The 16056-nt window shown below is 42.2% G+C and overlaps 1 protein-coding gene across 8 annotated transcripts in view; it reads left to right on the forward strand.

The window, feature by feature from the left end:
* SMYD3 (SET and MYND domain containing 3) overlaps positions 1-16056 on the forward strand; it is a 796483-nt gene that overhangs the window by 539329 nt on the left and 241098 nt on the right. For all 8 annotated transcript variants that reach the window (XM_072830260.1, XM_072830259.1, XM_072830262.1 and 5 more), the window contains one exon: positions 3226-3336. In XM_072830260.1, coding sequence (XP_072686361.1) covers positions 3226-3336 — 111 coding nt within the window. The remainder of the gene's footprint in view (positions 1-3225; positions 3337-16056) is intronic.

Raw genomic sequence — 16056 nt, forward strand, 5'->3', positions numbered from 1 at the left:
CTGCTAAATGAGCCTTATATGTAGTGAGCAGATTCTTCATTAAAAGTGGTGAATCAGTGAGTCTTCAATAAGGATTTTTTATCTTTGGCTGATACAATGATTTCACTGGCATTACCAGTTAGGAAGCTCTGTGTTTTGTTTCCCCCCCCCAAAAAAAATATGCATAAAAATGTTTTGCCATTGAGACGTTCAGTTTTGACAGTGTATTTTGTCAACTTCTATAAACATGGAGGAGGTAGAAAGGGGGGAATTGGGCACTCTTCATGGGAGGAGGCATATCTGAGCCAAGCTTGTGGGGTGAGAATGCTCCGAAGAAGCTGAGTGTAGGGGATCCCTGGGTGGCTCAGCGGTTTAGCACCTGCCTTCCGCTCAGGGCGTGATCCTGGGTCCTGGGATCGAGTCCCGCATTGGGCTCCCTGCATGGAGCCTGCTTCTCCCTCTGCCTGTGTCTCTGCTTCTCTCTCTCTCTCTCTCTCTGTGTCTCCCATGAATAAATAAATAAAATCTTAAAAAAAAAAAAGAAGCTGAGTGTAGGATAGGCTAGGGCAGAGATGCACAGTATGCACTGGCACTGTGTGCATTGTTTCAGAGGCGTAGCAGTGTCTATAACTGTGAAGACTGGAAGGTGTCTGGAGAGAGATTCAGGCTAGAAAGGCAGACAGAAGATCACCTGGGAAGCCCTTGTGTGCCTTATCCTGCAGGCAGAGAGGCCATCAAAAATATTCACATAGGGAAACGATGTGATCAGATATGAGTTTTAGGAAGATCTCTCAAAGCAGTTGAGAAGATGAGAGGTAGACCACAGGCAGTCCAAGGGTCCATTAGAAAGCCATAGTTCAGTCCAGGTAGTGGTTTTGGGCAGTTACAGGGTAACAAGGAAGGCTGTCAGAGGCTATTTAGTGGGATTAAATGAAATAATTAGTCTTCTGTTGCCTATTCACTGCCTGTCATGATCACTCATGAGTTTTGGCCCTTGTGATTAAGTCTTGGGTTAGCCAAACTTATTTCTCTGGCCTTGGATTTGTTGGCTTGAGGCCAGATACTCTTGTTTCTGTGTTACAGAGCAGCATGATATGTTGCCTAACACGGAAAGGCTCTAGAGAGAGCCGGCCAGCCAGACTGGACCCTGGGGATGGCTATGGAGGATGGGACAGCTTTGGCTGGCTGACCAGGCTTCTTTTCCACTGAGACTCACCCAAAGCTATGTTTTCTGTCAAAGAGGATGGCCTTTCTTCCCTATCATGCTTTCCAGCATGTAAGATCATGCTTTGAAGACACAAGATGCTTTCTTTCAAGTCTAAGAAAAAGCATCTGGGATTATTTGCTCTAGAGAGCTTTTGTACCTTCCTTCCATGGATGGTCCTTCCTTCTTTCTCTCCAGCAGCACCTCCACTTCTGCCCACCATACATATATACCCTGGCAATTACCTTCACATGTAAAAGCAAATACAGAAGTATTGTATGTACACAATATGTTACAAGTGGACATTTGTTACCAAAAAGAAACTAGAAAAGTGTGAGGGGATGAGGAGCCCTGGGTGAGATGATTGTCAGGTTGTTATCTTAAGGAGGGGGTCCAGGTTAGATTTCAATGAAGAAGTGAGATTCACTGACACCCAGCAGAGGCAAGGGAGGCCCTGGTGTGGGTTCTGGGGGCAGCGCAGCAGAAACAGCCAGTGTCGTCAGGCATAGGGGTGCATGGGGACAGGAGGAGCAAGGGCTGGCAGTGGGGATGGTGCTCAGAGAGGGAACCAGGCTGCTGGTGGTGGCTGTTGTTGTTGTTATTATTAGTCCTCATCCATTGGAGACTAATATTTTTGTAAAATTTCATGAAAATAAATTACTGGAAAAATGAGATTTTAAACACATATGAAATAAAAGCCTAACATTTTATTATTAGAGTTTCTTACCAGATTCCTATAGAAGTTTCTAAGTGTTCCTTTGTGTTTGGTTCCTGACATTACTACAGACGAGTGACATAGGCCCTGGAACCACACACTGAGTTATGCTGTGGGAATCCCTTGTCAGGACTTGGCCCATAAGCAAAAGCCGGGGGGCGGGGGGCACTGGAGAATTTTGAGCACAGGGAAGAGCTGATCTGTCTTAAATTTGAAGAGAATCCCCTGCTGGAGGGTGGAGTGCAGGGGGAACAGGGGGACCGGCTGTGAGACTTGCTTGTTTTAGGAGCGAGAAAGAAAGGCAACTCAGACCAGGATGATCACATTGGGAGAGGTAGAAAGGAGTATATATTTTTAAGGTTGGGTGCATTGAATTTCCTGGTGGATTGGGTGAGAATGTGAAGGGGAGAGAGAAGTCAAGGGTGACTTTGAGGTTTCCACTTGAAGGACACAGAAGATGCATTGCTGTCAGCTGAGGTTAGGATGGCTCCAGCAGGGATGGAACAGGCTGGGGGAATCAGGAGTGCCATCTTGTGTATTTTGAATTAGACTTTCAGTGCAAATATCTGGTTGAGTGAGGGATATGTGAACATTACAGTGTTACCTAAAGACCTATGACTTCCCAGTGGAACTTGACAGCTACAGGGAGACCTGACCTTTCGTCATCCAAGACAACATAATTACTGTTTGAAAGGGAGTCAGCTTAAGAGCTTCCACCTAGGATCACATTCTGACATTATTTGTCCCTAGTTGCAAATTATTCCTTTTTTTTTTTTTAATTAAATCTACCTGGTCACAAGTAAAACAGTGTCCTAACTTCAAAGACACCAAATTTGGTGGACCTCAAATTCCATGAGGTCTGCCTCATGGCAGTCCATGCAGGACTGCTCAGGATTTAAGAGCATCTGGGTACAGCGTCTGCCACCCCTTGGGGATCAGAATTGATCTGGCTTCTCTGATTGCCAGCAGTTACAGATTTTACTACACAACCTTAGGATGACCAAACACATGCCAGCTCTTGATATTCTCTTGTTTGGTGAATAAAAGGCAAGGTGTAAAAACGTATAGAGGTCATGAGTCCAATTCTTTAAAGTAGATATATAATATATATGTACTCATGACACAATGAAGACTGGAAGGTAACACATTAAAATTTTACATGGGATTATTTGCATAGAGAGACTCTAAGTAGTATCTTTCTTTCCTCTTGCACTTTGTGGTACATAATAGAAACACGTTTGCTTAAATAGTCAGCAGTGATGGTAAGCATGTGTTCAGGAGGAGGAGCACTACAGCCCTGTGACCCTGTCCTCTCTGGCCTCCCCAGCTCACCATCTGCTACCTGGACATGCTGATGACCAGCGAGGAGCGCCGGAAGCAGCTGAAGGATCAGTACTGTTTTGAGTGTGACTGTGTCCGATGCGAAACCCAAGACAAGGTATGTGGTGTGGAACCGGCCTGGAACATGTTCTAGGCCCCGTCCCAGTGAATTGTTTGCTTTTCTCTCATTTGTCCAAAAGGAGAAGATTCTCAGTGCAGAGTGGGAAACAAAGTGGGTAAAAAAAAAAAAATCATTGTGCGGCACATGTTTTATCTCCTAGAATTTTTATCACCCACGAAGTCGTAAGAGGCTTAATCTCAAGTAGGGATCTGGGGAGCTTAGATTCTAAAGGGAATATAGGTGTCAAAAATGTAATGAAAAGGATATTGATGGTCGGAGCACTGTTAGAGCATGGCGGGGGAGGGGTGAGGGGGAGGGTGCTAATAGCTACTGCTTGCAGACAAATCTACCAAGTCATTTCTAGCTTTTTATTTCCTTAGAATTTGTTCTGTAAGGCTTTTTACTCTAACACTTAATCAGAGATCACTTACCTAGCAACTTTTACTCTCTGAGAAAGGAAGAAGAGCCAAAATAAATGCCAGAAAGATAATGAATGAACTTAGGTTTAAAAAAATAATAATGATGAATGAACTTTTCTTCTGTTACTCATGTGCTTTCCTCACATTGAATCTATTTACTTTTAGTTTGCACACAACCGAGTTATCTGATTGATTTTTTCCTTCGTGGAGTGTTTTGCATTTGTGGGGATTTTTTTGTAATCACTCTGTCCTTTAAGCCAATAATTGTACGTGAGGAACTGGAACTCAGGTTCAGAGATACACCTGTAGGGGAGGATGAACAAAACAGGGGCGAAAGGAGTCCCAAGCCCAGATCTTTTGACTAAGTCTCGTGCTCTACCATAGAGCTACTGGCAATCATTGGTGCCAGCATCGATAGAGAGAGGCTGCTGTTTTCACTACAGAAGAAGGGACTGTGTACTCATTCTAATGAGGCAGGAATCAGTGAACACAATTAGTTTTTAATTAAAAGGAAGTAAATAATCTAAATGGGAAAAGCTGGATTCACTGCTACTACCTGCCCAAGATTCAGTCCACTTTAGCATTAGCCTTTGGCAACAACCACGTGTGCTAGAATTATATTCCCCAGGGATTTCTCCCCAGACCATCCTCTGAAATGGCAAGAAACAAGGTCTCTTCTCCCCAGCATCCTTGAAGGGGAGGTCTTGGATTTAGTGCCTCTTCATGCCATCTGTATTGTAGACCCGCAAAAAATTTCTTGGATAAATGCTTGTATTTTATTAAAACTGGGGTCATGTTTGCTTTTGTTTTTCATTATAGCTGAAATCTGGCTAGAATTGTCTATTAGGAAAAGATTTAGCCTCAAGTGACAGATAACACGACTAAAACTGGCTTTGTCTCACAAATTCTAGAGAAGCAGTCCAAGGCAGGAGCAGCTACTCCTAGATCTCATCACAGACCCAGAATCTTTCTGTCTTCCTCCTTAGCCATCCTGAGGGGGTACCTTTTGTCCTCATGGTCCCAGGATAACTGATGTCCTCAACCATCATCAGCTGGTGTGTCCAAGCTCTAGACATAAAGAAGGGGCAATAAAAGGAGAAGCTCCTAGGGATTTCCACCTGCAATTTATTGTTCAGAACTGTGTTGTATGACCACCATTAGCTATAAGAGAGGTGAAGAAACTACATTTTAGGTTTTCAGCCTTTAAACTACAGGATGACAGGGGAAGAGAAGGTTGTGAATGGCTCTTGGGTAGCTGATCTACAGTGTCCACCATGTTCATTGGGACCATTTTCTTTCCTCTTTTGAGTTGAAAGTTTAATATTGTATTAGTGTTCTCCAGAGAAAGAGAATCAACAGGAGTGTGTGGGTGGGTGGGTAGGTGTGTGTGTGTGTAAAGAAGTAGTGGGGGGATATTTATTTGAAGGATTTGGTTCATGTGATTGTGGAGGCTAAGAAGTCCCAAGACCTATAGTTCATAAGTAGGAGAGCAAATGGCGAAGTCCCAGTCTGACCCAGGAAGAGCCAGCCTTCCATTTGAGTCCAAAGGCAGGGAAAAACCAGTGTCCCAGCTTCAAGGCATTTGGGCGGGAGGAGTTCCCCCTTACTTGTGGTAGGGTCGGTCTTTGTTCTCTTCAGGCCTTCAACTGATTGGGTGAGACCCACTCACATTGGGGAGGACAGTCCACTAATTGATTCCAGTCATTTATCTCATCCAAAAACAGTCTCACACACATACCCAGAATAATATTTAACCAAATACCTGGGCACCCTTTGGCCCAGTCAAACTGACACATAACATTAACCATCACAAATGTTGTGTTAGAGATAGGCCGGATGGTAACATGGAAAAAGTACTTTATTGCTCTGCTAGATTCTAATCCATTCTGTACCTGACAAACTGAGTGGCCTTGGGCAGGTCATTCAACCTCTCTGATTTATTCCATCATTTGTCATACAAGAGACCCATGTCTCATTGTGGTTTTGATTTGCATTTCCCTGATGGTCACTATGTTGAGCATCTTTTCCCATACCTCTTGGCCATCTCTATCTCTTTACACCTGTTGGGATAGCTAGAATCAAGAAGATAAGAAATAACAAGTGTTGGTGAGATTGTGAAGAAAAGGGAACCCTTGTGTGTTATGTTTTGATGGGAATGCAAAGTGGCATAGCCACTAGAGCAAACAAAAAATTAAAAACTTAATTGAGGTTCCTCAAAAAATTAAAAATAGAATAACCACATGATCCAGCAATTCTGCTTCTGAATATTTATCTAAAGGAAATGAAAACACTAACTCAAAAGATATGTACACCCTCATGTTCATTGCAGCCTTATTTACAATAGCCAAGATATGGAAACAACTTCAAGTGTCCATCCATAGATGAGTGGATAAAGAAAATGGGATGTGATATCTTCTATCTATATCCTGGAATGTTATTCAGCCATTGAAAACAAGAGAATCTTGCCATTTGCAAGAACATGGATGGACTTTGGGGACATTATGCTAATTGAAATAAGCTAGACAGAGAAAGACAAATACTGTATGTAACACAAGCAAATTAAACTGGATGCTCTTAAAGCCCCTTCCAGCTCTGTTATCCCATGTTTCTCTGAAATGTTTCCTAGTAGAAGTGAGTGGGGATGTATATAGATGAGAATATGAATGTGATTTTAATTAGTTCATCAGTTATATTTTCAAGTTTCTATTTATCTGAGAGTTTTGTCCTGTTTAGTGATGTAAACATCCCTCCTGAAATCTCTGTATTGCTGGTTTGCCTTGAAAAAGTAATACACAGGTGACTCCAGCTTAGTGCATTCCCCAAAGATTATGAATTCAAAACTACTTCAGTCAAAATTAAATTTACTTCAGTTCCTAGGTTTAAAGTTTTCAAGATTATTTTTCTGGGGCAGCCCCTGTGGCACAGCAGTTTAGCACTGCCTGCAGCCCGGGGTGTGATCCTGGGGACCTGGGATTGAGTCCCTCGTCGGGCTCCCTGCATGGAGCCTGCTTCTCCCTCTGCCTGTGTCTCTGCCTCTCTCTCTCTCTCTCTCTCTCTCTCTCTCTTTCTCTTTCTGAATAAATAAATAGATCTTTAAAAAAGAAGATTATTTTTCTGCTTTTCTTGGACCCAAAGCTTCCTTTACCGACTTAGCCTAAGGGAATATATCATCAGCTCTGTGTCTTCAGCCTCTTTTTATAGACAAAGGAGCCTTACCTCACCCCCTGGCTTAAAGCCTTAAAGTGGACTCAACTCACCTTTCTAATGTGAAGCAGTTCTATTGCCTTTTAACCACAGGAAAGGAACCCCAGCCTGCTACTGCTTGCTTCCAGACCTGAGGCCCTCACTTTAGCTTCCCTTATTGCTTTGTATTTCTGTTCTCTTTTTGCTCCAGGGAGATGCTTTTCTTATTTTTGAATCAGTAAAGCTATTTTTCATTTCTCTTTTCCTACTTCACTTCCCACTACTGTGGGTTTGGGGTAGAAGAGAGCACTTCGAAGTCTGACCTTACAGCATCTTGTTTGGACGTCTGCAGTTTGCTGTTCAAGCACATAGGTATGAATTCAGGTCTTTGGAGGCAAAAGAAGGTGTGAGGGTAAACGATCTAATTCTCCTGAGGGCTTCCAAGGCACATGTGTACCTTTTACCTGGTACCAGCCTATCTGGGGAGAAGGGACCTAGATCTTTTATCATAGGGCCTTCTGTGGACAGAGACAGAGCAGAGTCATTCTGAAAATGTGTCCCTTCTGAAAACAGTTTAATAAATGGCTTGGGGGATCCCTGGGTGGGTCAGCAATTTGGCGCCTGCCTTTGGCCCAGGGCGCGATCCTGGAGTCCCGGGATCGAGTCCCATGTCAGGCTCCCGGCATGGAGCCTGCTTCTCCCTCCTCCTGTGTCTCTACCTCTCTCTCTTTCTCTATATCTATCATAAATAAATCAATAAATAAATCTTTTAAAAAAATGGCTTGGGAGTGGGGAGGAGGTAGGTATTGGGGGGAAACTGCAAGAAGCTTCTCATTCCTTGATGCTACAAAGTCTACTTCCTCCTATTCTCTTCCATAGAAATAAAGTTCTGTTAGTTACTGTCCTTGGTAATTATTTTCAGCCCGTGTTTGAAGATCCTCTTGTGTGGAATTTCCTTTCTTTGGTTTCCTCTGAGGCCCCGCCTAGCACATGCATGTTATAGAGCCTGGGAATGGCCCAGCATTCTAACACAGGGAGCACCTTTGGGGTTGCTGTGTCCAGTTTCTGCATACACTGCACCTCAATGGAGCTATTACTTGAAACTCTGATAAACCCAGCAACAAAAGAGGCAGGAGTGAGCCAAGGAAGAAACAGCGATTGTCTGAAGAAGTAGTGAAGGCAGTGCTAGAATGAAAGCCATAGACCAAGGAAATGAGAGTACTCTGCCCAAGAAGTTTATGGTAACTTGAGTCTATTTAAAATACGAGCAATTACTTAAAGGTCGTTTAGTAAACCAAGATTTTTTTTTTTTTTTTTTTTTTGCTACTGCCTTCTTCTATTTTGCTAAATTAATTGTAAGCAGAAATGCCTTGTGGCAGGCCGATGAGCTCAACCCCCTCTGAGTTGTTTTATGTTACAAGTTTTAACAGCCTAAGCAGAAATGTGTGCCTCGTGTCTAATGTTTTCATCATAACGGGATTACATTATCTCAGGAAGATTTGGCAGGGGATTGAAGAAGTGTGTGTGTGTGTGTGTGTGTGTGTGTGTGTGTGTGTGTGAGAGAGAGAGAGAGAGAGAGAGAGAGAGAGAGAGAGAAGAGACGAGACACAGGGAGACAAATTTTATATGGTCAAACCCCAATATTAGTGTATGTTACCTGGGTCTTGCTTCTCCAAACAGAAGAAAGGATTTCCCTCGAGTGCAGTGCTGGCTGTCATCAGTGTTCAGGTGAGGAAAGGAGTGTCCTGACTTCATGACCACATCATCCCATCTGCCACATTACCATGAGATGGGAGAGGCTTCTGGGCTTGGTACAACGGTCTATAAAGTTGGCCGGGAAAATAGACAATGTAGCTATTGTGTCTCCTTGGAATATGCTGCAGGCCACATCACAGAGAATGGGCAGCTGTGCTCCCAAGCTGCTTCAAGTTGCTCTGGTTCGTTCAGAAGTCGTCTGTGTCCCGTCCCCCCCCCGCCCCCTCCCGGGGATAAGAAGAGGGTGGCTCCAGGATGTGTGGTGACAGGAATTCTGTCTTGCAACCATTTCAGTTCTTGCACAGAAATGCTTTTCTTTTGGTTTGTGGTCTACAAGGAGCTCTGGCTCAGGGAACAGAGTTGGGGGGGAGGGTTGACAGTTGCTGTGTCACACAAGTCTGTGTCCATTTGTCCCGGGCACTGTACCTAGCCCAACACAGTGCACGCAACATTCAAGGGGTGCTGTAGAAGGAGTGACCTTTCTCTGAGAACGTTCTATATTAAAATCCCTGCAAAAGCTTCAGGGGCATTTCCTCTGTGCTCTGTGCTTTGTGGAGTGATTTATACACCTTGTCTCACTTAATCACCATGACTTTATGAGGGCGATGGTTGCTCTTCTTCCTATTTTGCCGATGAAGTAACTGGAGCTTTTAGCTGCAGAGGCTATAATCTTAACCTCTCCACTATGCTGTCTCTGATTTTATGAACAACAAAGATACTCTTCCTATCTTTTTAAAATTCAAGTATCCAGGCACTTCGGTGGCTCAGTGGTTGAGCATCTGCCTTCAGCTCAGGTCATGATCCTGGGGTCGAGCCCTGCATTGGGGCTCCCTGCTCATCAGGGAGTCTGCTTCTCTCTCTCCTTCTGTCCCTACCAACTCTGCTTGTGTGCATGCTCTTTCTCTCTCTCTCTCATAAATAAATAAGATCTTTAAAAATAAAACAAAATCCAGGTATTATTTTCATTCAGTAAAACTCACTATTTTTAGTGTCCAGTGCAATGAGTTTTGACAAATGCAGTCTGCAACCACCATCCCAGAACAGTCCCATCCCCCCCATCAAATTTCCTCATGCCACTTTCTAGCCCCTGCTAACCTCTGATCTGCTTTATCTCACTGTAACTTTACCTTTTTCAAAATGTCATGTGAATTGTTCCAAAGAGCCATTTGATTCTGGGTTCCTTCACCTAACATTATGCTTTTGCTATTCAGTTATGTTATTTTACACATACACACAACTCTCTAATCTCAGTATTTGGTTCCTTTTTATTGCCAAATAGTATTCTATTATGTGGCTGTTCCACAGTTTACCTACCCATTCATCATTGGAGGACATTCGGTTCTTTTCCAGTGGTTGGTGGTTATCAGTACAGCCACTATAAACATTCACATATGCGTTATTGTGGGAATATAAATTTTCATTTCATCTGTGTAAATACCTAGGAGTAGGATTGTTGGGTTGCATGGTAAGTACATGTTTAACTTTAAAACTGCCTGTTTTCCAGTGTAGCCGTACCATTTTGAATTCCCACAGGCAAGGAGTGATAATTTCAATTACTCCATACTCTTGCCAGCACTTGATTTTGTCAGGTTTTCTTTTGTTTGTAATCATTCCAATAGATCTGTAGTGATGTCCAAAAAAATACTTTTGGTATTTTGATAGAGATTGCATTAAATCTATAGATTGCTTTGGGTAGAATAGACATCTTAGCAATATTTTTGTTCTAATCCATGAGGATGGAACAGCTTTTCATCTGTGTGTATCATCTTCCATTTCTTTCATCATAGTTTCCTTATAGTTTTCAGAGTAGAAGTGTTTCATCTCTTTGGTTACAACTATTCCTAAGCATTTAATTCTTTTTGGTGCAATTGTAAATGGGATTGTTTTCTTAATTCTCCTTCTGCTACTTCGGTACTAGTGTATAGAAATGCAGCTGATTTCTGTATATTGATTTTGTATCCTCCAACCTTACTGGATTCTATTATCAGTTCTAGTAGTTTTTGGTGGAGTTTTTAGGATTTTCTATATATAGTGTCAGGATATCTGCAAATACTGAAAGTTTTACCTCTACTTTATCAATTTTGATGCCTTTTATTTCTCTTTCTTGTCTGATTGCTGTGGCTCAGACTTCCAGTATTATGTTGCATAAAAGTGGCAAAAATAGACATCCTTGTCTTGTTCCTCAGTTTTTCACCCTTGAGTATGATTAGCTGTGCATTTTTATATATGGTTTTTATTATGGTAAGGTATGTTTCCTCTAAACCTGTTTTATTGAGGGTTTTTTTTTCATCATGAATGGATGTTGTACTTTGTCAAATGCCTTTGCTGCATCTATTGAGAAGATCAAATGGTTTTTATCCTTTTTGTTTGGAATGTGTTGTATCACATTGAGTGATTTGCAAATAGTGAGTCACACTTGGATCTGGAGTGAATCCCACTTGATTGTGGTGAATGATTTTTTAATGTATTGTTAGATTCGATTTGCCAGTATTCTGTTGAGGATTTTTGCATCTATATTCATGAGAGATATTGGTCTGTAGTTATCTTTTTTTGTAGTGTCTTATCTGGTTTTGGTATCAAGGTAATGCTGGCTTCACAGAATGAATTTGGAAGCTTTTCTTCCTTTTCTAATATTTGGAATACTTTGAGAAGAATAGGTATTAACTCATCTTTAAATATTTGCTAGAATTCACATGTGAAGCTGTGGTCCCAGACTCTTGTTTGTTGGGAGTGTTTTAATTACTGATTCAATTTCACTGTTGGTAGTCAGTCTGTTCAAATTTTTTATTTTTCTTGATTCATTTTTGGCAGGTTATATGTTTCTAGGAATTTATCCATTTCTTCTAGGTTGTCCAGTTTGTTGGCATATAATTTTTCATAATATTCTCTTATAATGCTTTATATTTATGTGGAGGCATTTTTATTTTTCTCTCTTATTTTGTTTGAGTCCCAACAACCCTCTCTGATGAGTCTGACTAAATATTTATCAATTTTGTTTATCTTTTCAAAAACCAGCTCCTGATTTCTTTGACCTGTTTTATTCCTTTTTTTAGTTTCTATTTCATTCATTTCTGCTCTAATCTTTATTATTTCCTTCCTTCTACTGGTTTGGGATTTGGTTTGTTCTTTTTGTATTTTCTTTATGTATAAGGTTAGGTTGTTTATTTGAGCGTTTTCTTGCTTCTTGAGGTAGTCCTATCTTGCTGTAAACTTCCCTCCCACAAGAGCTTTTGCTGCATCCCAAAGAGTTTGGACCACTGGGTTTCATTTCAGTTTGTCTCCATGTATTTTTTAATTTCCTCTTTGATTTCTTGGTTGACCCATTCATTGTTTAGTAGCATGTTATTTAACCTCCATGTATATGTTCTCTCTCCAGATTTTTCCTTGTGGTTGATTTTTAACTTGATAGCATTGTGGTTAGAAAAGATCCATGGAATGACTTCAGTCTTTTCTGAAGTTGGGAGTTTTTTGTGGCCATATGATCTGCTTTGAAGAATGTTTCATGTAGTCTTTTTTTATTTTTAATTTCTTTTTATTGGAGTTCAATTTGCCAACATATAGCATAACACCCAGTGCTCATCCCATCAAGTGCCCCCCTCAGTGCCTGTCACCCAGTCCATGTAGTCTTGAAAAAAATGTGTATTCTGCTGTTTCAGGACAAAATATTCTGAATATATCTTTTAAATACATGTGGTCTGATGTGTCATTAAAAGCCACTATTTTCTTGTTGATTTTCTGTTTGGATGATTTATCTATTAATATAAATGGAGGGTTACAGTCCCCCACCCCCATTATTGTATTACTATTCATTAGTTCCTTCATGTTTGTTACTAGCTGCTTTATGTATTTGGGTGCTCCCATGTTGGGTGCAAATATATTTATAATTGTTATATCTTCTTGTTGGGTTGTCCCCTTTATGTTTATATAGTGTCCTTCTGGGATCCCTGGGTGGCGCAGCGGTTTGGCGCCTGCCTTTGGCCCAGGGCGTGATCCTGGAGATCCAGGATCGAATCCCATGTCAGGCTCCCGGTGCATGGAGCCTGCTTCTCCCTCTGCCTGTGTCTCCGCCTCTCTCTCTCTCTCTCTGTGACTATCATAAATTAAAAAAAAAAAAATTATAGTGTCCTTCTTTGTCTCTTGTGACAGTCTTTGTTTTAAAGCTTTTTTTTTTTTTTTTTTTTTTTGGTCTAAGTATTGCTATGCTGGCTTTCTTTTTACTTCCATCTGCATGCTAAATGCATTCCTTCATTTTGATCTGCATGTGTCTTTAGGTCTGAAAGGAGTTTCTTGTAGGCAGCATATAGATGGGCCTTGCTTTTTTTTTTTTAAGATTTTATTTATTTATTCATGAGAGACAGAGAGAGAGAGACAAACAGACACAGGCAGAGGGAGAAGCAGGCTCCACGCAGAGAGCCTGACGTGAGACTCCATCCCGGGTCTCCAGGATTACACCCTGGGCCAAAGGCGGCACTAAACCGCTGAGCCCCCCGGGCTGCCCAGACCTTGCTTTTTTAATCCTTTCTGTCACCCTGTGTCTTTCTATTGGAGTACCAAGTCCATGTACATTCACAGTAATTATTGATAGGTTTTGCCATTTCATTACTTGTTTTATGGTTGTTTGTAGCTCTTCTCTGTTCACCAGAACCTGGCATTTCAGGGATGTCTCCTGTATGTTATGTTGTTGAGGGGACCTCAGCCTGGGAAAACTCTGGCTGAGCCCTGCTGGGTTGGAGGGGGTGGATCTGCAGAAGCACACAGGGGCAGGGTGCTCTGTTGGCAAGCTCTGTGGAGAGTATTGGTACTGCACTGGTTTCTGCAGGTGTCTGTGTATCTAGGCTGGGGGGCAGGGGAGGGAAATGGCACCAGCTCTTTCATTCTTGGAGAAGTCTTCCAAAGATCCCTGCCCCTCCAGCACATATTGTGAGATTAGTAAATAAATCTCCTTCCTGTATTCCTCAGGGATTTTCCAAACTGCTGCTTCTATGCTGTATCTCAGCTGAGCTGTTTGTTGTGCTAAGGGCAGACTTCAGTTTTCTATTGCCCTCCAGCTCTCCCAGGGCCATGCCCACTGATTTTTAAAGTTCCAGGTGTTAAGCCCCACTGGTTGTAAGAACTCTGGATGTTAGTCCCCTCTGGTTTTCAAAGCCAAATGTTATGGGGAGTCATCTTCCCCATATAGGTCCCCTGTGCCTGGGGTGGCTTGTACCTCTTCCCTCTCTGTGACCACAGGTTCCTCCCTCTCATGAATAGTCTCGTGGGTCTCTTTTGCTTCCATCCATGTCTCTGCCTTTCCTACCTTTTTCCTGATCTCCTCTTTACATTTCAGTATGGAGAGTCTATCCTATCAGTCTTTGGGTCATTTTCTCAGTTATTTATACTGATGTGGGTGTTAACTAGATACAGCTAGTTGTATCTGTGGACATACAGTATAGGATTCTCTGGACATGTCATCTTTCTAAAGTCTAGACTTCTTTATTTTTTAAAAAATGTATTTATCTGAGAGAGAGCATGAACAAGCAGGGGGAAGGGGCAGAAGGAGAGGGAGAGAGAATCTCAAGTTGGCTCCCCACTGAGCACAGAGCCTGATGCAGAGCTAGATCCCATGACCCTGAGATCACAACCTGAGTCAAAATCAAGAGTCAAACAAATGTTCAACTGACGGAACCACCCAGGCATCCCAGAGTTCCTTATTCTTTACACATTTTTTGTTGTTGTTGTTGTTTTGTTTTTTAATCAAATATGTGCTTCATAAATTATTTTTTCTGTCTGTGGCTTATCTTTTCATTCTCTTAGTAGAGTCTTTTGAGGAACAGAAGTTTTAAATTTTGACATAGTTCACTTTTTAGGGTCTTTTTCCTTTTTTATGGATCAGTCTTTTGATGTCATATCTAAGAAATCTTTGTCTAAGAAAATAAAGATTTTTCTCCTATGTTTTTTTTTTAAGATTTTATTTATTTATTCATGAGAGACACATACCCAGAGAGAGAAAGAGAGAGAGAGAGGCAGAGACATAGGCAGAGAGAGAAGCAGGCTCCATGCAGGAAGCCCTATGCAGGACTCAATCCCAGGACCCCAGGATCATGCCCTGGGCTGAAGGCAGGCGCTAAACCGCTGAGCCACTCAGGGATCCCCTCTCCTATGTTTTCTATTAGGCATTTTATAGTTTTAGGTTTTGTGATTAGGTCTTTGATCCATTTTGAGTTAATTTTTGTACAGGATTCATTTTTTGCCTATGGATGTTCCATTTTCCCAGTACTATTTGTTGAATCATTATCTTCCTTAAGGCAGTAGGATATTATAGAGTGTACAGAATTAGATAGAGGAAGAATTGGGTTCTAATCCTCAGGTATGTACTTGTTATATCAGTGACACTGGCCAGAGAGATCAAATCTGGGTGGTGGCTAACAGGGCAGCTCATACAGTGGAAAGAGCACATGCTCTGAAGTCTGATAGTCCTAGGTTCTGTTGTTTACTCACCATTTGACATTGGCAACTTCCCTGTCTTCATCTTTGTTTACTCTTTTGCAAAATGAGAGTGATATATCTGGCAAAACTGTTTTGACAGTTCGGTTAGATAGTGTAAGCAAAAAAAAAAAAAAAAAAGATAGTGTAAGCATAGGCTGGGAGATGGTGGACACTTAATGGTTGCCATCATTATCAAATGTTCTGAAGACATCGTCTATATGTGGAGTCCTAGGAATTATAGCCTCCTTAGCACCCGTCATTTGTTGTCAGGATCCGTGAACTTCTCATATAATCTTCTTGGTAACTTTTTAAGTCTTCCTGCTCCAACTTACTCTCTGCCGCCTCACCCATTTTTCTTTTTAGTGTTTTCTGTGTGGTTTCTGTGGTCACTGCATTGGGCAATGGATGCTCTCTCTTGCACTGTCCTTGGTGCAGACCTTCTCCCTCACCTGGGTTCTCCCTTGTGAGAGATGAGCTGACCTTTGTCCAGACTTTAGGGGTAAATCACTGCCCTTCATCTCCACTCATATGGCCCTGCTCCCTCACACCTACTGTTGGTAACATCGCTCACACTGAGGGTGTGCAGGGGCTGCAAGTAGAGTCATGGGGGAGGCATATGTGTGTGGAGAGGTGCGCTAGGGAGCTCTTGGGCTGAGCATGAGCCGCACCGCATAGACTCACATGCCAGACCGTTCCTCCTTCCCCCATCCCTGGACACAATAGAGGTCATCCTGGACCCTCCCTCTCCTCCGATTATCTCCCAAATGGAGATGATGCCTCTTTTAGGATTTGCCACACAGGAAATCATCTCCCTGAGGGAGACCACACTTGGAGTCTTTGGCAAGGGCAGTGGCGGCAGAGGGCTCTGCCTAAAACCTGACCTAGCCCTGCCACA

The sequence above is a fragment of the Canis lupus genome, chromosome 6 (assembly GCF_048164855.1).
Source record: "Canis lupus baileyi chromosome 6, mCanLup2.hap1, whole genome shotgun sequence".
Taxonomy (NCBI): domain Eukaryota; kingdom Metazoa; phylum Chordata; class Mammalia; order Carnivora; family Canidae; genus Canis; species Canis lupus.